General features: G+C 38.5%; 1 protein-coding gene across 1 annotated transcript in view; it reads right to left on the reverse strand.

The window, feature by feature from the left end:
- Positions 1–20,465, reverse strand: part of LOC115213459 (RE1-silencing transcription factor A-like) — a 31,343-nt gene extending 10,878 nt beyond the window's left edge. The window contains exons 1-4 of the mRNA XM_029782442.2: positions 20,354–20,465; positions 12,505–13,061; positions 3,150–4,068; positions 446–697 (exon numbers count right to left, since the gene is read on the reverse strand). Of these exons, the coding sequence (XP_029638302.1) occupies positions 446–697; positions 3,150–4,068; positions 12,505–13,061; positions 20,354–20,393 (1,768 nt within the window). The 5' untranslated portion in view covers positions 20,394–20,465. The remainder of the gene's footprint in view (positions 1–445; positions 698–3,149; positions 4,069–12,504; positions 13,062–20,353) is intronic.
- Positions 20,466–23,426: the final 2,961 nt, after the last annotated feature.

Consider the following 23,426-nt stretch of genomic DNA (forward strand, 5'->3'; position numbering starts at 1 on the left):
ATCAAAGAACCTGAAGACACTTATTCAGCAGAAAAATGTGTCGGAATGTAATATGAAGAAAATGCTTTTTAATAAATTTTCAAGATGTATAACTCTCCATTTTTCATTATTATGTCTTGATAAGATTCTCTGTATTCCACATGAAATCCACTGAAGCGAACTCGGGGTTTACCATTCAAAGGGAGTACAGTTTAATTGTTTTATCAGATCGCTTGCACAGTATCTGCCCAGATTTAAAATCCCTATTCTTTTGTGTAGTGTGTGTGTGTGTGTGTGTGTGTGTGGTGTGTCTGTGTGTGTGTGTCTGTGTGTGTGTCTGTGTGTGTGTGTGTGTCTGTGTGTGTGTGTGTGTGTCTGTGTGTGTGTGTGTGTGTGTCTGTGTGTGTGTGTGTGTGTCTGTGTGTGTGTGTGTGTGTGTGTGTGTAAAATGTATGGATATACATACACATTTCACATTGATATGGTTTGGTGCCAGTATGGCCCCTCTCATGGATCTTCAGCTTGTCACTGCGATTAAAAGACTTCTGACACTTTGTACATTGGAAAGGCCTCTCGCCTGTGTGTGTACGGGTATGTCGGTCAAGGTCCTTCATGTAGGCCGTCTGAAACTCACACACTTCAAAAGTGCACTTGAACTTCTTGTGGAGTGTTGGTCTGGATTTGACGGACGTTTTACTTCCACTGGATGTTTGGGCCGCTGAAAGAAACAAACAGAAAGAGTAAAGGTGAGACAATGGGAAAGTATGTGATACATGATGATGTCTCTCTCTCTCTCTCTCACACTCACAAATACACACACACAAACAAATACACACAAACACATACACAAACACACACAAACATATATACACACATATGCACACACATAGAATACCATATGTACACACACAAACACATATACATGTGACACTCTGGACAAGTGTTTTCAACTATAACTTCAAGCAGACCCAAGCCTTGTGAGTGGATTTGGTAGATGGAAAGTGAAAGAACCCTTGCATATATGTATATATATATATGTATGTGTGTAATGTGTCTTTGTGTCTGTATTTGTCCCCCACTACCACTTGACAACTAGTGTTGGTGTGTTTACATCTGGTAACTTAGTGGTTCAGCAAAAGACACCAACAGAATAAGTACCAGGCTTCAAAAAAAAATAATAATAATAATAATTAACGGGATTCATTCATTTGACTAAAATTCTTCACAGCAGTGCCCCAGCATGGTCACAGTCTAATGACCAAAACAAGTAAAAATTTTTGAAAATGAAATAAATACATAGGCTGAAAATAGCCAGTTTCAATGCTAAAGGGCCAAAGTGAGGAAAGACCTTGTGCAAGGTCAATCTCACTATCTAAACAATGTATACATTTTCTCAAAAAGAAGAACTAGTCTATAACATTAGATGCAAACAAAGTCACAGGTGATGGCTGGTTACCAACTTAACATGGCAGTCCCAGGAAAGGGAAGAATGCTACTGCTATTTAGCTCCAAGAAACACCATTTCTAGTTGGCTATTAGAACGCTTGTGTTGCATAGCCAACTAGAAACGGTGTTTCTTGGGGGCTAAATAGCAGTAGCATTCTTCCCTTTCCTGGGACTGTCATATTAAGTTGGCAACAAGCCATCACTTTATTATGCTATTACTGCATAACTCTCTCTGAGAGATTTAGAAATCTAAAGTCATAGGTGTTACATCAGAATTTAACGGCCTCACTCACAACTGTTGGATACCCATTGACTCTACTGAGTTCATCTACCCTTTGACAGGTCCTTTTGTTTTTCATCCTGCAGGGGATCCAATGAAAATCACCCTCCTTGCCAAACAAGCTTGATACAGTTGGCAGTTTAATTGCTGACCACCTAATCATATGTGTGTGTGTGTGTGTGTGTTTATAGATGCAGATATGGCTGTGGGGTTAAGAAGTATATTTCACAACCATGTGGTTTAAGGCTCAGTTCTACTGTACCTACTTTGGACAAGTGTCTTCTTCTATAGCCCCAGATTGACTAATCCCTTGTGAATGGATTTGGTAAACAGAAACTGTTCAGAAGCACACTATGGGCATGTGTTTTCTTTGTGTTTGTCTCTTACCACTCGACAAATGGTGTTCACGTGTTTACATCCCCATAACTTAGTGGTTCAACAAAAAGAGACAGATAAAATAAGTACCATACTAAAAATAAAAATAACAGAATTGATTTCATCAATTAAACTTATAAGACAGTGCCCCAGCATGGCCACAGTGTAGTCCAATGTATGTAAATGTGTATATGTATACATATGTATATGTGTGTTTGTATACGTATGTGTGTGTGTGTTTATCCCCCACCATTGCTTGACAACTGGTGTTGGTTTGTTTACATCCTGTTTCTTAGCAGTTTGGCAAAAGAGACCAATGAAATGAGTATCAGACTTAGAAATGGGAAACTGGGATTGATTTGTTCAATGAAACCAGTGATTCTCAACCCATTTTTTACCCATGGACCCCTTTGATTTCTATTTTACTCTACTGGATCCCCTCCATAGCCATTCACTGTGTATAAAAATAAAATCTTACTGTGTTTTTATAATTAGATATTATCAAGAATTGTATTTTAAAAATTGTTAAAATACTTTGTGTATTGCACAAGTTTTAACCAATTTATTGTACATAAATTTTAACAACAAAATCTTATATAGACCACCTGCCAAGGGCCATATGAATCTTGGTTGAGAACCACTGAACCAAACCCTTCAAGGCAATGCCCCAGCATGGCCACAATCCAATGACTGAAGCAAATAAAAGATAAAGGATAAACTGAAAAGATAAGAATTTCTATGAGAAAGATAAAAATAAATATATGCGCCCTTTTAAAGCCTAGCCAGGCTCATGGGCCTGGTTTCCCGGTTTCTATGACATATGTGTTCCCCAGCTGGATGGGACGCCAGTATATCGCAGCATTACTCATTTTTGCCAGCTGAGTGGACTGGAGCAATGTGAAATGAAGTGTTTTGCTCAAGAACACAACGCATCACCCAGTCCAGGAATCGAAACCACAATCTTACGATCACGGTGCTGACACCCTAACCACTAAGCCACGTGCTTCCACTTCTATGAGAAAAGAAAATGAATTTTATAGGAAGAAGGTAAAAGATACATAATACATACCTTGTTTTGTTGATGTTGTTGTAGAGGTGCTGCTTGCAGTGGTTGCTGGTAGCACAGGTATTAGACAAGTAGACTGCGACTGAAAGACTGGGTTAGCTTCAACAGGATTGACATTGTTAGAACAATCACTAACAGCAATGTTGTGTTGGGTGACGTGGGATGATACTTGTGTAGATTGAGGCTGTTGCTGGTGGGAAGATGAAGAAGTTTCCAGAGACTGGCACTCGGACAAAAGGGAACTGGCATGACCCACAGAACTGTCAAATTCCTGAACGATAGCCATCAAACTACTAACAGAACCTGCTTCTGAACTACCTAGCATCCGCAGCCGGTAGCTATCAATCTGTGAAGTGTTCTGTGACTGAGTAGATGATACACACGAAGAGATATTGTTGATGGTAGTGATGGGGGTGGTGGTATTGTTGTTGGTGGTGGATGTAATGGTGGTATTGGTGGCAGTGGCAGTGGTAGTATTAATGGTGGTGGTAGTAATGATGTTGTTGTTATTGTAGGGTTGTTGGTTATCACAGGAGAGTAAAGTGAAGTTTTGTGGGAGAGCCTGCTGGTTGCTAGGCAATACATCAGAGCTGATCGGAGCCAAATTCTCTAAAGATTCTGTAATGATTTGCTCAGTGAAAAACTGTTGTGCAACTGCAGCGTCTCTTGAAGACGTCGCATCTGCCTGAAGCTGTTCTTGGACACGTTTTACCAGAACCTGATTGCTGACATTGGTTGATGGAGCCACAATAGATGAAGATGAGGGGCTGCTGTTCAATCCCAGGCTCTGTACTAACTGTTCTGTTGTCACAGCAACACACACTTGTGATGAGTTTTGATCCATTTTTGTAATATAAGCATTCTTTGCTTCACTCGACAGTTCCGACAGATCTGTGGTACCATCAATAACATGACTGCTGGCCTAGAAAATAGAGTTGTCAATAATGAATGTTCATCATCTCTCTCTCTCTCTATATATATATATATATATATATCTTTCTTTATCTGTCTATCTCTTTGTCTCTCAAATATATACATTCTCTCTTATTCTCTCATACACTCACACCCTCTCTAACACACACACAAATCCATGCAATCTCTTTCACACAATGCTCTCTCACTCTCTCTCTCTTACACACAATCCATACAATCTCTGTCACACATTCTCTGTCTGTCTGTCTCTCTCTCTCTCTCTCTCTCTCTCTCTCTCTCTCTCTCTCGCTCTCTCTCTTTCTAGTACACGTGAAGAGTAGACAACACAAAGATTACACACAGAGTACACAAACAGATTATCTTTCAGAGTTATTATCGCAAGATCCAGGGTCGTATTTCATTGTTCTTGGTCAGCCTCACAATCCTGCCTGCCTTTAAGGAAGGAAGGAACAAACAAACAGGCAAACAAACAAAGGTGGAGTGGGCGAGAAGTTTTTGTCAAACCAGAACCCTTGCTCCAAATACCTGTAACAATGTGGTGGGATCCACTAAAGGGACCAGATGTGCCTGGTAGTTGAAGTCTATGGTAAGATTTGAACTTGGAATGCAAGGAGATGGAACAAATACCATGGGGCATTCCATCCAACATTCAAACAACTCTGCCAATTCATCACTTTTAGAGGATGGCAGATGATTTGAGGGAGGTTTCACTGATATTTCTAGTAGAGGAGTTATCTAATAGATGTCTGTCGCACGTGCGTGCGTGTGTGTTCTTTCTTTTATGCATTTCAACCAGTGAAAAAACTACTTAGCAGGGTGTAGTTTCAATCTACGGACTTCTGGGTTACAGGCCCAACACACTTCCACTGCACTTGTGTGTGTCTCTTTGTGGTACAACGCTGGATATTAGATGGACACATTCTCATATATGTTGCTATAAAAACATCTCAGGTTATTAAAGAGGAGTTTTGTAAGGGGAGATTTTCAATTTAAATTTTTCTGTTGTCGAAGATTCGTTTTGTCAATGGACCCGGAAGTTGTTGTTCACAAACAGCAGCAGTAACTTTCTTTAGCTGAATACATGCCATTGATTGGTTAAAATTACCCAAATACGACAACTTCTAAAATACAAAATTTTGTCAAAAATGTTAAAAGTAAACCCTGTTCGGATCTTTTCACTTTGACCGGCAGATTTTTTAAAATAATTTCTATGTGACTAAAAAATTTTAAACTTCGTATACTGGTAGAATGTGTTTATAAAACATCTTTTTCTCTTGGCTTTCTTGAGAAAATTCTGTAGTTTGTAACATATTTGTTGTTTAATTTCTTGCATTTCGGCAATTTCAACCAATCAATGACGTCTACTGAGGTAAAAACAATTTCTGCTGTAACATTTTCTGGCGACGTCATATGAAAATGTCCCTGTTACATATTATATATTCGTTTAAGAAACAGATTGGGTTTATTTACATTTCTGAAGAAAAAAATATACCCTTCCCTCAACCCCTAACCCTAACTCTAACCCTAACCCAAAAACAGAATGAAATGCAATAGATCGATACTAGGGTCATAATTATGGGTGGACATTAAAGAGGGAACGGTTTTGTTATCCAGCTCTGTTTAAGAGTGACCCCTCAGTTTATGGCCACAGGGTATATTTTTTCTCATAAAAAACAGACATTTTCACCTCAATAGACGTCATTGATTGGTTGAAATTGCCGAAATGCAAGAAATTAAACAACAACTATGTTACAAACTACAGAATTTTCTCAAGAAAGCCAAGAGAAAAAGATGTTTTATAAACACATTCTACCAGTATACGAAGTTTAAAATTTTTTAGTTACATAGAAATTATTTTTAAAATCTGCCGGTCAAAGTGAAAAGATCCTCCTGTTCTACGTGACACATTAAACCAGTATCCGAAGTTTCAAGGTATTTAGTTAAAAATAATTAATTAAAAAATCTGTGCTTGAGATGATCCAGGATCAAAAACTGTGTCCTCACTTTTTTAAAAAAAGATTTAGGCGTTGAAGGTTGTTGATATTTAATAGGTCGAGTGACCAAGTGTAGGCTTCATCATTGAGTTCCTGTATGCTTTACTATAATGTGTGCAAATATTTCGATGGCTTTTTATATGTGTATATGTGTATTCACGGGTGCGTGCGCGTCCGTTGTGATATCTGTCTCCCACTATATTTAATGATACCGGCAAATATATGAGAAACATTTAACAGCTCAGATAAGGGAGAATACTCCTGTATATTGGAACCTCAGTTATCTCCCTTACATGATCTTTCATTTCTGTTTAATTTCTGCGTACAGTCAACTCTTGCTACTATGCCACCCTACGGGACTGAGCCAAAGTGGCATAGTACCGAGGGTCTGTTATCTAAACACTACATAACCAAAAATTTACTGAACATACGAATAAAAATTCATAGGGTATGAAGTAAGGCCAATAAGAAGTTCAATGCAATGGTAAAAAGAAGACATCCAAGTTTATTAAGTTCAGATTGCTTTTAGTTAATCCCGAAGCTCTCAAAAATTGTCGGCTGACGCATCTTCTTTCGGCGGATTTCATTCATTCCGTTGTCTAGCCTATCACACGCCTGCATGACGCTGGGTTTTCCGCTGCTCTGCTGCTGCATAAACTTTCGGATAGTGCTCCATGCTCTCTGGGCATCTGCAAACGAAACGTATTCCTCTTCCACAATTACGTCGTCGTCTTCACTTTCCACCGGCTCTTCGTTATGCATTACCTCCTTTGCTATTTCTTCTAGAGTGAAACATGTCGGACAATACAAGGGGCGATAACTTGTATCAGATATTACTAATGATACGAGGGGTCCGAAAATAACGCTTTTCGCAGCATCGATAATCTCCTTCTTTTCCTTCAGCGTAAACTCAGCCCGCTTGCGTTTCTGAGCTGACATTGTGTGCTACTTTCTGAACTTTTCCACAAGATTACAAATACGAAATCTACAAAATGTAGGAGTACAAAATTTCGAAAAGTTGCGTGCGCTTCAGTTTACAAGTGGCATAGTAGCGAGAGTTGAGGGTGGCATAGTAAAAAAATTTTTTTATTATTTGGCCGGGACCGCACAAAACTGGCATAGTAGCGAGAGTGGCATAGTAGCGAGAGTTGACTATATATATGACGTGTTTGGGTCACAGTTTTGATTTTAGACTCATGCACGACAGTTAACTCACTTTATACAAAAATATTCCACCTGTATTAAGATAATTCACTTCTCTCAGTAACGATGTCTTTTTCATTTTCCTTGGTGAGGAGCAGTTAAGTATCGGAATAACTACAGTTTGGTGGTTTCACAATTTACTTCCTCATAATTTTCTTATAATGTAATATAATAATGCTTTATTTCTTTTACATTATAATTTATTATATATTTTATAACAATATTTGATATGAAAGATAATAATAAGAATCTAATATACAGGGTGGCCCAAAAGTAGGTTTACAGTTATTCAACTATCTCTTTCATATTCATATATTAACAGTTTAGATCCTAATTATAAAAATAAGTGAAACCATTATTCTATGCTAATTTAGTTTATTGTAAGATAGAAATTTAAATGTAATAAAATGTGTTAAAAGAAATTTAAACTGTCTATGTGATAACTGTAAACCTACTTTTAGGGCCACCCTTTATTAGATTAGCATAACCCATATTTAACCACGAGCACTCACTCTCAACCATCACCACTAATATTCACATATCATCATTAATACACAACCATTATCACTCATACTTAACCATCACCTGAAACTGTATAGAAACCTGGCACACACACACATACTTGAATGGTGCTTTTTACATGCCACCGACACAGGAGCCAATCAGCGGCCCTGGCAATGATCACGCTCGAATAGTGCTTTTAACATTCTACTGGCATGGGCGCCAATGGTCTAATTCGACTAAGCGCATGTAATACATCCATCTGGAGGATTCCAGGCCCTAACCTAGGTGGGGTTATGTAATTTTTTAACCCACCAAAAAACTGTCTGGATATACTCGCCTTTGAGGCAGTCAGTGCTGCGTCTAACACAACCCATCGTATGGTTGACAGTCAAGTGAATGGAGGTGTAATGGAAATATTGTACATAAATGGATACATTCTGGAAATGGGCTGCATGGGAGATGGTAAGGGGGAAGTAAACTGTTGAAATGTTGCAGAAGGCAACAGGTTGACATTGGATTACTGGTGTGGCTGTAGAATAAGAAACATAAAGTGTGCCTATGCATCATCATCATCATCGTTTAATGTCCGCTTTCCATGCTGGTATGTGTTGGATGGTTTGATTGAGGGCTGGTGAACTAGAAGGCTGCACCAGGCTCCAATCTGATCTGGCAAAGTTTCTACAGCTGGATGCCTTTCTTAATGCCAACCACTCCAAGGGCCAGTCAGGCAGTACTGGCATCGGCCACACTCAAATGGTGCTTTTTACAGATCTGGCAGATTCTACAGCTGGATGCTCTTCTTAATGCCAACCACTCCAAGAGTGTAGTGGGTGCTTTTTACATGCCACTGGCATAGGAGCCAGTCAGGCAATGCTAGCAATGATCATGCTCGAATGGTGTGTTTTACGTGCCACCGACATGGGAGCCAGTCACCAGCCCTGGCAACAATCACACTCGAATGGTGCTTTTAACATTCCACTGGCACAGGTGCCAATCAGGTGGTAACTGTCATCGGCCACGACAACGATTTCACTTGCCTCAACAGGTCTTCGCAAGCGTAGTTTATTGCCCAATGATTGAAGGGTACTCTTAAATGAGCTGGTTATACAGCACTGGCATAGGCCACGGTTATGGTCTCACTTGGCTTGCCGGGTCTTCTCAACCACAGCATATCTCCAAAGGTCTTGGTCACTTGTTATTGCCTCGGTGAGGCCCAATGTTCAAAGGTCATGCTTCACCACCTCATCCCAGGTCTTCCTGAGTCTACCTCATCACATAATAATATGTAATAATAAATTACTTGAAAAAATAAGGCATAATGGCTTACCACATGGTATGTATAATAATAATAATAATAATAATAATTGTGTACAGTACTCAGGTGCACTACAACTCATCTAAAGTGTATATATAATCAGGTATAGTTTCGACGGATTTCGGGAAGCATGAGGGCCTTAAAGGATGCAGTGTCATGGCAGTCAACAACTGATGCAGGCAGTTTATTCCACGCTTCAGCAACCCTGAGCGTGAAAAAATGTTTCCGAAAGTCATGGGAGCTGTGTTGCTTTCTGACTTTGTAGGCATGTCCACGTGTGTTAGACACATGGAGATCAAAAAGGTGTTCAGTGTTGTTGTTGGTGAGGTGATTGATAACCTTGTGGGTGTTTACCAAGTCCGTCGCTAGACGCCGGAGCTTCAGTGAATCCATGCCCAGGGAAACAAGGCGCTCAGAATATGGTAGGTGTCTGATGGAGGGTATGCGTTTGGTTGCACGTCTCTGGACAGATTCCAGGAGGTCAATGTTCTGAGCAAGATAGGGATTCCAAACTGATGATGCGAATTCCAAGTGTGGTCGTACCATAGCTGTATACAGTTTTAAATAGATGGCTGGAGAGCGGCTAACAAAAGTCTTGCTGAGTGATGCCAAGACACCCTCGGCCTTCTTGACAATTTTAGAGATATGCTTTGTCCAACGCAAATCACTGCTGACAGTGATGCCTAGGTCACGCTCGCAAGAGGATTTCTTGATATCAGTGTTGTGGAGGGAGTATGTGGACGCAGGGTTTTTTCTCCCAAAATGCATGGTGGTACACTTGTCCACAGCCAGTTTCAGTTGCCAGTCTGTGATCCATTGCTGCATTGTGTCTAGGTCTGATTGCAGGAAAGAGTTGTAGACATCAGGATCAGTCCTCTTGATTTCAAGGTACAGCTTGATGTCGTCTGCATATTTCAATACTGTGGCATTCTTTAAATTGGCATCTATGTCATTAATGTATGCCACAAACAGGAGGAGACCAAGGACAGATCCCTGTGGTACACCCGATGACATCTCATATGGTGTAGAGTGCTGTCCTAGAACTGTGACTACCTCCTTTCGGCTGAGGATGAAGGATTTCAACCAGTTAAAAAGGTCATCCCCCACACCCATTGCAGAGAGTTTCACCATAAGCCTATGTCGCATGGTATGTATATAGTATGTACGCAGTGTAAATTAACGAAATAAAGCAAATGAACAAAATGGAAGCACATATATGGAACTGCTAATTTAACAGTAAATGTCACAATAATTATTACAGAGAAAAGAATTATATATATATATATAGGATAAATTTTTTTTAATGTAAGGGTAAATATGTAATTGTAAATACCTTGCAACTGCTGCAATGATTATTAACTGGTAATGGAATAGTAAATATATATTTTTATATATACCTTGGACCTCGCCACCTAATTGTTTTTTTTTTTTGTTTTTGAAGAGTTTCACCTCTAGCACTCACATACATATACAATGAAAGGCAAAGTCAACTTTGGTGAAATTTGAACTCAGAATGGAAAGATGGGTGAAATGTTAGTAAGCATTTTGTCTGATGTGCTAACAATTCTGCCAGCTTGCCACCTCAAAGGTAAAGGCATTCAAACCGCTAAGCATTTTGTCCAGCATGCTAAAGATTCTGCTAGTTCACTGCCTTCCTTAATAATAATAATAATAATAATAATAATAATAATCATCATCATCATCATCGTTTAATGTTCACTTTCCATGCTGGCATGGGTTGGACGGTTTGACTGAGGACTGGCAAGGCGGTACTGGCAATGGCCACACTCAAATGGTGTTTTTTACATGCAACCTGCACAGGAGCCAGTCCAGTGGCACAGGCAACAATCTTGCTTGAATGTTGTTTTTCACATGCCACCAACACAAGTGCCAGTAAGGCAACGCCAGTGGCATGTGAAAAACAATATTTGAGCGAGGTCGTTGCTAGTGCCACTGGACTGGCTTCTGTGCAGGTGGCACAATAATAATAATAATAATAATAGTAATAATAATCCTTTCTACTGTAGGCACAAGGTCTGAAATTTTGGGGAAGGGGGCCAGTTAATTAGATCGACTCAATATGAAACTGATACTTAATTTATCAACCCCGAAAGGATGAAAGGCAAAGTTCACCTCAGCAGTATTTGAACTCAGAATGTAAGGACAGACAAAATGCAGCAAAGCATTTCGCCCAGCATGCTAACAATTCTACCAGCTCGCCACCTTAATAATAATGATAACAATGATGATGATGATGTTTATTATTATTTCAAATTTTGGCACAAGGCCAGAAATTTCAGAGGAGAGAGGAAGTTGATTACATCAACCCCAGTGCTCAACTGGTACTTATTTTCACGCTGAGAGTTGCTGAAGCATGGAACAAACTGCCGGCATCAGTTGTTAGTTGTCGGAGCACTGCATCCTTCAAAACTTCCATGCTTTCTGAGATTCGCCAACACTACACCTGATTTTCTCCCCTTCATACACACACAAGCATGTATCTGACTCATGCATTGTTCGCTTTCCAGACATTTGTACATTACTGCATGTGCTTTGTATGCACTGTCTGACAAGTTGTGGTGCACCTGAGCACTGCATACAATAATTTCATTATATTATATTATATTATTATATAACTCTGAAAGGATGAAACACAAAGGTGACCTTGGCAGAATTTGAACTCAGAACATGAAGACAGACAAAATGCAGCTAAGCATTTGGCCTAGCATACTAATGACTCTGCCAGTTCACCACCATGATGATGATGATTGTTTCTAATGTAAGCACAAATTTGAGGAAGGGAAATACTTGACTGATACTTATGAAGAGCAAAGTTGAACTCAGAAAGTGAAAAACCAGAACAAATATCACAAAGCATTTTGTCCAACACTAACGACTCTGCCAATCAAACATCCAACTAATTCTTTCTAATTTTGGCACAAGGTCAAATAATTTTGATGGGAGGTGGCAAGTCAATCACATCAACCCCAGTACTTGACTGGTACTTTATTTCACCAAGCCCAAAAGGATGAGAGGCAAAGTCAACCTAAGTGGTATTTAAACTGAGAATGTAAAGCCAGAAATGTTGCTAAGCATTGTGTCTAACATGATAGCAATTCTACCAGCTCACCTTCTTAATCAACCACTCTGAGCTGGCAGAAACGTTAGCACACCGGGCGAAATGCTTAGCGGTATTGCGTCTGTCGTTGCGTTCTGAGTTCAAATTCCGCCGAGGTCGACTTTGCCTTTCATCCTTTCGGGGTCGATAAATTAAGTACCAGTTACGCACTGGGGTCGATGTAATCGACTTAATCCCTTTGTCTGTCCTTGTTTGTCCCCTCTATGTTTAGCCCCTTGTGGGCAATAAAGAATATCACTCTAATAAGAAGTAATTTCAAGTATTGCTCACCTGCTCACAGGAATGTTCCAAAACAGAATGGCAAGTGGCAGCAGTAGAGGTGAGGAATGGATCTCTGATATCTCTTCTGGGCTTCAGATTCTCGTTCATGACTTGCTGAGCATCAAGGAAAGACAAATCTAGCTTACTACTTAGAGTTGGGTCCACATCACTTTGTGGGTCAACACTTTCAGCTTGCAGGTGTAAAGTATTATGACGAATGGAATTCTCATGGACTGCACTGTCGCCTTGGTTACCATTTAGTACAACAGAATGTGTGTTAATACTTGAAGAGTCAGGATTGGTACCGGTGATAGACATTGGTGAGGAATTAACAACTGGAGCTACCGTCAGTGTTGCTGTAGCCAATGAAAGAGATGTCGATGTGATTTCTGAAACATCAGTGTCTGTCTGAGAAGGCTTTGATGCCTGGTCTCTGAGAGCATCTAAGGCGGCAGAGTGCATTTCAGCCAGCACTGGACAATTCTGCTGCTTGTGTTCAATAAACAACTCAACATTGTGGAACTGCATCTTACAGGCACCACATATGTGAATATCCAAAAAGGAACCTGAAACACACAAGAAAAGAGAGTTAATATTCATATACAGGTGCAGATATGGGTGTATAATCGAGAAGCTTACTTCCTAACAACATGGTTTGGGTTCAGTCCCATATCATGGCCCCTTAGGCAAGTGTCTTCTACTTTAGCCCCATGCTGACCAAAGTTTTGTGAGTGGATTAGGAGGATGGAACCTGAAAGAAGCCTACCAGGTGGTGCATGTGTGTATCTCCTTGTCTTGAAATTGCATGACAGTGGTAAATGAATGCTGCTCTCTTTATTATAGGCACAAGGCCTGAATACAGTGGGGACATAAAGACGAATGGAAAATGATAATGAAATGAACATAATTATGATGCAAACGAGATGGCCATCTCGCCCCCGCTGCAAGACGAACCGTGAATACCAGTGGTAAATGAATGTTGATGTCATACAAACAGTGTCATTCCTTTCCAATATTGTGAGAGAACATGTCAGGCTTTGGAGAAATACTACCATGCTTGGAAACAGATGAGGGCTGATGACAAGAAGGGCATCTGGCCATAGAAAATCTGTCTCAAATAAACTCCATCTAACCCATGCATACATGCAAAAGTGGATGTAAAAACTATGGTGGGGAGGGGTACACATATTCATGCACACAGACACATCATCACCAATGTTTTAGTGTCTACTTTTCCATGCTTGCATGAGTCAAAAAAGACTACATTGGAGCAAAGTAGAGGTTTTTTCTACGGTTAAATGCCTTTGCAGATGCCAAATTTTATTTGTTTCCAAGCGATATAATAATCCCCAAGACTAATATTATGCAGAGAACTGGAAACAAATGACACCATTTGAATAACCCTTTTGTTTACAACCAGTGAACATATGTGAAGATGTGGGGAAATACAAACTCACACAAACATATACATATATACATGTGTGCGTGTTATCATCCCCATCATCATCATCATTTAAAGTCTATGTTCCATGCTAGCATAGGCTGCACAGTTTGACAGGATCCAATGGAGTCAAAGGCTGCATCATGCTCCAGTGCCTGCTTCTGCATGGTTTCTATTGCTAGATGCCCTTCCTAATGGCAATCTTTTTTTAACAGAATGAACTGAGTGCTTTTTTCGTGTCACCAGTACAAGTGGGGCCATCATGCAGTTGATGAGTTTATGCAAGAAGATGAGGAGCAAAAGATGGATAAGCATAAGAGAGAAGGGGCTAAGGTAGAGCAGGTTTCTTGCTGTAAAGGAGCTACATGAATATCCACATTTCAGAAATCAAATGGAGCCAGAGAGTGGTTGGATGGTGGAGTAGAAGATGACTGACAGTGCTGAACAGCAGAATAGTAATGATGAAATAGTAGACAGGAGAAGGATGAAAGTAAGATGATGTTGGATAGGTTGCATGAGTGGGTGGGAAAGAGAGGCATGAAGAAGGTGAGAGATATATGATAGTGGGGGGGGAATAGTTGTTGAGTCAGTAGTGGGAGGGGGGGGGGGTAATTAATGAAAATTTAGGTGGAGAGAACAGCATTAATGGATGAAGGGTAGATAACAAGTCAAATGGTTCTGGGTAGTAAGTAATGAAAGCAGTATCAAGAAAGAGCTGCAATTAGAAAGGTGATAGAATATCTTGAGGAGAAAGGAAATTAGAAAAACGGGCCAGTTGTGCATTTATATCACACACACAGTTCAACCCCAGCAAGGTAGGTCAGTATTCTCAAGAACTGCATACAGCCAGTCATTCCAGTCCATTATTGTCACCTCCATTAGGTTCAAGGTCCTGAGTTCTACCTTCACCCTTTCATCTCAAGCCTTCCTGAGTCTCCTTCTTCTGCAAGCTCCTTCCAAATTAAGGGATCAACTCTCCATTATAAAGTTATCCTAATCTATATGCATCACATGTCCATACTAACACAGATTTATTTCTTGCATACTAAATCTAATTCCTCTTATACCTAGAACTTTTTTCTGTTCTCTCGGCACATTTGTACTATGTCTTTCTTGCACAAGGAGGAGGAGGAGGAGACAGGAGATACAACATGGTGTATCTGCCACTGTACATTATGTAATTCAGTATAAGAGGCACCCCTATTTTACAACAATATTTTGTGGTTTAAAAAAAAAGATATATTTCACCATACATTTAGTGAAAATGATTTTAAAACGATTTTGAAAGGAAAATATACTTTTGTGTAGGTTAATACAATATATATTGGAAGTATCTACAAAATCATATATAGTATTATTATGATGACCTTAGAATATTTCTAAAATTTAGAACAGATAAAAATAACTACAGTACATTGTTATTATTCATCTGTACTATCAGGAATATTACTAATGTCATGCTCCTTTTTTTAATGATTTCACAACTATCACTACACAATTACAGTATTCCATGTACTTTTTTACCAGCTCTCCCCCCTTGTATGATAATAGGTCTCTTCATTCTATCAACATCACTTCAGGTCTGAAGTCTGCATTGTCTCATTCCATTCCTCTCTGGGGAATACTGGTACATGGAGACACAGGAAATACACCAGTGAGTACTGGTACCAAATCAAACAGCAAAAAAGAATAACTAGGAAGGAATTCATAGGAATTCCTTCTTAGTATCAAACAAAGCAGCAAGCTGGCAGAATCATTAGCATGCCAGGCAATGTGCTTAGTAACATTTTGTCCATCTTTACATTCCAAGTTCAAATGCCACCAGGGTCGATTTTGTCTTTAACCCTTTTGATGATAAAATAAATACCAACTGAAGAGAATCAAATTTGATAACTGGCATCTATGCTAGTGGTGCGCTAAGAGCACCATCCGAGGATGATCGTTGCCAGAGCAGCTAACTGGCTTCCATGCCGGTGGCAGGTAAAAAGCACCATTCAAGCATGATCGTTACCAGCGTCGCTTTACTGGCACTTGTGCCGGTGGCATGTGAAAAAACATTCAAGCGAGATCATTGCAGGTGGCACATAAAAAATACCATTTGAGTGTGGCTGTTGCCAGTACCACCTGACTGGCCCTCATGCCGGTGGCACATAAAAGCACCCACTACACTCGCGGAGTGGTTGGTGTTAGGAAGGGCATCCAGCTGTAGAAACTCTGCCAGATCAGATTGGAGCCTGTTACAGCCATCTGGTTCACCAGCCCTCAGTCAAATCGTCCAACCCATGCTAGCATGGAAAGCGGACGTTAAACGATGATGATGATGATGAGCACTGGGATTGATGTAATCAACTTACCCCTTGCCCTGAAATTACTGGCATTGTGCTAAAACTTGAAACTAATATTAGTACTGAGCAAATAGGAAAATTAACTGAATGCATTCTAACTGAAACTGGTATTTCAGTGAAAAGTATTGATTGATATTGTGAGCAGCAAAGTACTATAAATGTAAAAATAATGTATCATGAAATTTCATCTCTTTCTCTCTCTCTCTCTCAATGCACCATATCTACAGGCTTCGCCAACCAATCACTGACTTCCATACAGAAGTCTGAAGATTAATTTTTCTTGGGGAAAGACACATCAGTTGTTTCCTTTCACTTTCTGCTAATTTATTTGGTTTACTTTTCTTATTTCCTTTTCTCCTGAGCTTACCTTGAGGCACGGACAATCTAAGTCTTAGGCAAAGAAACTGGTTCATGTGATATCAGGGCATGTCCACACATCAGTGGCCTTGAAGGATAATGTCAGCCTTCCTCCAAGTCCTGTACACCTTAGCCATAGAACCATCTTCTGCTATTTAGTTCACGAGTGGGGCCTTTGACAAGTACTATGATACCAGGCTACAGCAGTGCTAGGAATAGTGATTATTAAGGAGTGACTCCATACAGCCTAAAATCCTGAACACTTCAGCTAGAGCCTCACCACCAGATGCAGTTTTATGTGTTGCTCCGGACAAATTACCTAATCTTTCTCTGCAAAACCTAGAGAATCATCATCACCCAAACTAGACAAACAAACATCACAAAAGTCTGAACATTTCATTCTTACAATGACATCTGTATATTACTATATTACTCTCTTTCATATTCATCATTGCTTTTATGTTCACATTTTTCATGTTGGCATGTTTTTCAAGTAAGATTATTTCTTCTTTCTTTCTTTTTTGAATTCCACATGTCTTCACACATCAAAACTGCCAAACTATGGGATACGCTGTTTACAAGGGACATAAAAATAATAACTTGTTGAACTACGAAATAAAGTAAATAATTTTTTCCCTGCTTGCAAGCTCTGACTGAACAGCATGCAGTATTACTTAACTATGCTGTTATCTAACATCCAGTTTTAATACCCACCTTGAAACCAATTTATAAGATCAGTCATAGTGAATCTATAATACTGTATACTTTGATTAATACACCCACTCTAGTGACAAACATACAAGCACAAATTTTTTTCTGACTTATGGATTCTTAGACATGTCTGTGTGTGTGTGTATAAAGGTATAATTATATATTGTGCAGGTGGCAAGTAAAGAAACACCGTTTCGACCCTGTGCTTGAGGAGATCCATTGAGCCAAGTTCACCAACATCAAAAATCAATGGAAACTGCAGTTGCGATCCCTGTGCCGGTGGCACGTAAAAAGCACCATCCGAACGTGGCCAATGCCAGCACCGCCTTGACTGGCTTCCATGCCAGTGGCACGTAAAAAGTAACAATCCGATCGTGGCCGTTGCCAGCCTCGCCTGGCACCTGTGCCGGTGGCACGTAAAAAGCATCCACTATACTCACAGAGTGATTGGCGTTAGGAAGGGCATCCAGCTGTAGAAACACTGCCAGATCAGACTGGAGCTTAGTGCAGCCTTCTGGCTGCCCAGATCCCCGGTCGAACCGTCCAACCCATGCTAGCATGGAAAACGGACGTTAAACGATGATGATGATAATAACACTCATACATACAGTAACATACCTACACAAGTGGGTCCCTCACCTCAATTTTGTTTCCTTATAACTTTCAGGAAAAATGTCTTTTTAATGAAACTTTCTACAAAATACCTATCAGATTGTGTAGATTACAATTATATCGGTATTTAATGTGAATGAAATATTGATGAGTGTGCACACATCATATTAATACACATCACAATTGTTTTCAAAGTTTCAAGTTTCAATTTGTAGATATATGTAATGTGTATCAGTGTTCTTGTGTGCGCACCATGAATTTTATTTTTCGGATCTAAAAGTTATTTGTAGAAAATAACTATTTTTCTGAAAATTATGAGGAAACATAGCCGACTAGTGTGGATTTTGCGAAACTCTTCCCACACTCAGAAAATATTCTTTTTCACAACAAATTCCGACATAATCAGAAGCTACACTATCTAAAAGGTATTTGTAGAAAAATTCGTTAAAAAAAATGTCTATTTTTACGAAAGTTATGAGGGAATCAAGTCGGGGGGCACATTTGTGTAGATATGCCCCATATATATATATATATAAAATTAAATTTAGGGTAAAAATTGATATTTATCAATTAGAACCAGTGGTCTAGCATATTAAAAAAGAATCCGAAGATTAAAATATTTATATATACCAATTAAGGACTGCACACGAAAAGTGGACAGTCAACATGCTAGTTATAGACGTCAAATCGCCATTCTCCACAAAAAAGTTTATGTTCTCAGATCAAACTCAACAAAACCAAAGTAATAAACAAGTGAAAAATATACGAAATAAATATTTACCCATGTACTAAATTTAGTTTCAGCTGTTATTTCCCGCAAGGAAAAGTGCAGGATCATCAGCTGATGATGCTGCAGTTTTCCTTGCGGGAAATAACAGCTGAAACTAAATTTAGTACATGGGTAAATATTTATTTCGTATATTTTTCACTTGTTATTACTTTGGTTTTGTTGAGTTGATCTGAGAACATAAACTTTTTGTGGAGAATGGCGATTTGACGTCTATAACTAGCATGTTGACTGTCCACTTTTCGTGTGCAGTCCTTAATTGGTATATATATATATATATATATATATATATATATATATATATATATATTATATATATATATATATATATATATAGTTATAGTTAGTCAGAGGAGAAAGGATAACCCTCATGAAATTTTTAAAGAGCTTTCGAAAGTGGAGTAGGAAGAGGAAATTACCCCCAGAAAGTAAACAATGTTAGAAATGTTTAACAACAGAGTGGATTCCGTTAAAGGGACTGAAGGACCATGTCGTGGTGTAACCGTATCTTCTGATTATATCTACCCACAAAAGAAGAGATTTAGTCCGTCCCATGGGCATTTGGACAGGTTGCTGTCAACACAGTTTCGTTCAAAGAGCTTGGATCGGTCCGAGGCGATCACAGAAGACACAGCGGACTTTCAGAATAGCTTATCTGTACTTCACAGGGGAATAAAAGGACATAGGACATGATGGGAATGTTTTCATAATTTAACTTTTATTGAAAGACATACAGAATTACCAAAAAATTTAAGGTAGGAAAAATGCACGTTTTCCTTTCTCGTGCGGTATAGAGCTTCGTGTTTCAAAACTCCGCCGAAAACACTTTTCCCAAAGCGCGGGGTTTGATTAAGAAACAAACTTGTTAACCACGATCAGATACAGATGAAAGCCACTATACACCCTTGCGCATAATTACTACCAACTTTATTAATATCTATAGCGGTGAAATGCCATGTCATTTGAACAGTAAACTATCAAAACAACAATGATGCTACGATCCGTTTCCAAGTTCTTCTCATCTGAACAAAATTCCAGAGCTAACAAAAGGGAGCATCACTAATAGCTGTTGTGGTAGAGGGGAAATATCCCACTTGTATTTCGTTACAGCGGGTAATATTAATTATAATAGATATAATTAGAGGGTAAACAGAATGAGAGAAAGAGAGAGGTGGAGCCAGAAAAAGAAAGAAATATTGAAATTTTCAACATGAGTGAGAGCTTTAGAGAGAGAGTTAGGTGAAGAAGAGGAAATTGTAAGAGATAGAAGGAAAAATGAGAGAAAAGCGAAAAACAAAAGGATGATCGTGGTTTAAAGTAAAATATAATTATCGAAAATTAAAACGTGAAACAAGATATTTAGTGTAAGAGTAAATAATAAGACTGAGAGTAAGACTATTTGAAACCAATAATGATAGAAGCAGCAGCAGTAAGATAAATATTTAGCAGTAAAGTACTTCCGGTCATTAATATAACGACACCGGGCCGCCGAGTGCAGGCCCTGTTCGGTGCCCGAAACCAGCAGATTGAGACGAACACATACTCTATAGTAGCAGTTCTGTTGCGTTAACAGCGTTTAAAGTAGCGAAAGTTTCTTCAACTTACACTGCACAGACATATTGTTGTTCCTTTCTGGTTTAATCATGTTGCTAGAATATCAAATGTCTTTAGAATCCAGGTTACACATTGAAATTTCCAGCTTCCGCCATTATGGATAGCTAAGAACTAGTGGCAATCAGTCACGTGATCCTCTACTTCCGGGTCCAGTTTTAGCAAAATGTTTTTGCTTTTTTTTTAATAACAGTAACACATGTCAAAAAATAAATAAATAATCCTTATTTTGTTTATTTATTTATCTCATAATACCACAAAATATGAACTTTTCGAATGTTTATCACATGAACATTAGTGAAGAACAGTTAACAGTTGTTCCGTGCTAAATATAATTAACACGGAGTCTACTACAAACAACGAATTATTTCTTACATAGACTTGAATTCGTATATTTATATGTTTAGGTGAAAAAATTACAGACAACGCTGCTTATATATCTTTCTCTAGAGTGTTAATAACATAAGTGACAATAGGGGCGAGTGTCTTCAATGATTCGGAAATGATCTGCAGATTATTTTAATTTTACGGAGTGAGAGACACGACCGGAGTTCTTTGTACTTCACATTTGACTAAATACCGTAAGATAGCTTTATCTGGCGTAGGAACCAGGGCCGGATGAAGCTAGTCTTCAGTTTGTAGCTTATGTTGCAATGGAAACCTTTTTTTTTTTTTTTTTAAGTCGACCCCAAGATTAGAAAGAACTGTGAAATTATAATTATTTTTATGTATCTACCTTCCTATTGGAAGAACAAATTTATATAAATCAGCTAGCACGTTATGATGGAGGGGGATACATCGATCGAGATTGGTTTTCTTAGATATATATTCCGCCGAACAGTTTAAATATAATTTTATTTTATGGGTCCAACCGCGTATTTCAAAGAGTCATTGTATATCGATGAGCTGACTCGGGAAGGATGTGATCGAAATTAATATAAACGTTTCACTGTCACTGTATACGATTTATTTTACTTTCAGATATGATGTTTACTCGCTAGTCGAAGTGTTTGACACATTTAGAATGCTAACCCAGAAAGTGAAGGGCTTAGATGCTGTAAATTATGTGACCAATCTGTATAAGTGGACTTTTTTCTCTAAAAGTTCCTAATTTCGTTCTAAAGTAAATCTAAGAACACAAATTAAATTCTACAGCAGTATACTGATACGGAACGAAGGATCTGCTACGATGAGCTTTAAAATAACAACGTAAACAAACGAAAGATTTTTTTATGAACTTGTGGAACAGAGGCAGTGGCCATTATTCAATTTCCCAGACATGCGAGAACGATAATGGTTCATGTTCTCTTTAAATCCTTTAGGTTCATGTTCTCTTTAAATCTTTATATTTGGACGTCGATAACACTCGAGCCATGAATTTACCTTTCATTTACCGTCGATACAAACATGTTAGTTTTCCTGTTTACGCTCAACTGAGAGATGAAAGACTAAAGGGAGCCAACTCGGAAGAGACCTATTATAAAGTGACTTCCCTTTGACTATAATGAACCACAAGTAATTATTGGCCTTGTAATGGAAAAACTAATTGGATTTTGTATTATTAATTTTTTCATATTTAATTTTAACGAATATTTGAAATTGTGACACAAACTCAATTTTAACTGACGTCTGCAACTATTGTAAAATAATCATTTTATTTTATAATTCAATCTAAAGTCTAAATTTGGAAACATTTTGCATTGAATTAAAATTACGATGAAGGTGACGGTTACTGTATCCATAGCAGAACGGTGGAAAGCACAGAAATATTGTAATCTGTCGGAAAAGAAGAATTTTTTAGATGTGGTTTTTGAAACGTTCGAGAGAAGCTGGACCGCTAACCGAAAGATTTTTTCCTTCGTTAACATCCCATCACGCTGGTTTCGGGAGGGTGCCTGGCTGTAGTTGATGTTCGACCTTACAATGCCCCCAATAATAGTGCCCTGAATTTTTTGAGCACCCTTAAAAATGTTTTAAGAGAGACTCCATTGTCCCTTGTGTTGTAAAATTTCATTTTTTGATTTCGTATATTTGGGAGGTCATTACGCCAATGAAAAACACGCATTAATTCTATCTGACTTCTTTATTATTTGTCTATTAGTTCAACATTTAAAGAGTTAACTAACTGTTTGATCAACAGTTCGGTAAATTAATTGATCAGGTTTGTTAAAGAACTTTCACCGCCACTCACGCCTCATCAATAACATTTTTTTATCGATTTCTTACTGTTTACTTTTGTAAATTGTTATGTAATTATTTTCCTCCACTACATTAGCCCTATCGTTCGTACAGACTTCGATAGGAATTAAATTTAGAAATAGGAAACGCCAAAATTCTGCTCCTTCCTCAACTACCCATTCTATTTATATCCAGCTTAATCTTGTATAACAATATTTTTCTTTTTCCGTTTTTTTTTAATATCGGAATTAATGTAAATTCTGAATGGCACTTTACTGACGAGTGGCTTGAACTGAGACCATGTATTTTAGCTAACATAATTACATAATGAAAAGGTCGTCTTAGGTCATTTAAAAGCAAAAACTATCAGTGGAACTATGTCAGTGAGCAAACTGTAATAAAGCAACAAAAAATTCGGCAGCTCATGAATTTAAGAGTAAATTCCATTCACAAAAAATCAAAATAAGTATCTTGTGTTCTAAAAGATCATATGAGAGTTCTCTTTTAAGTGGGGATCAATATTATCTTTTGGTATTTATACTTCTTCTGTCACTCCAAATTATATTTTAGTTAGCCCACTGGTTATTTGCAACACCAGTGCCTCATTAGGCACTGTGATTCTCTGTATATTGCTTGCTGGAACATCACAGCAGTCAGGTATCTACCATTAACAAGGCAAGAGAAGGCTGAAATAATATGACCTGGTAGTCAAGGCACTGGTGGTGGCACTGATTTGTCTCCCACAAATGATGTAAACATGAGAGCATACATGCACCAAAAGACCGTACAAGGGGTTTCTTCACAGTAAACAGAGCAGTATTCTGTGTTCTAACACAACATCCACTTTTAAGTGGGGATAAAATTTGCCTTTTGGTAATTAATACTGTTT

Source organism: Octopus sinensis, linkage group LG6 (assembly GCF_006345805.1).
Source record: "Octopus sinensis linkage group LG6, ASM634580v1, whole genome shotgun sequence".
NCBI classification, from domain to species: domain Eukaryota; kingdom Metazoa; phylum Mollusca; class Cephalopoda; order Octopoda; family Octopodidae; genus Octopus; species Octopus sinensis.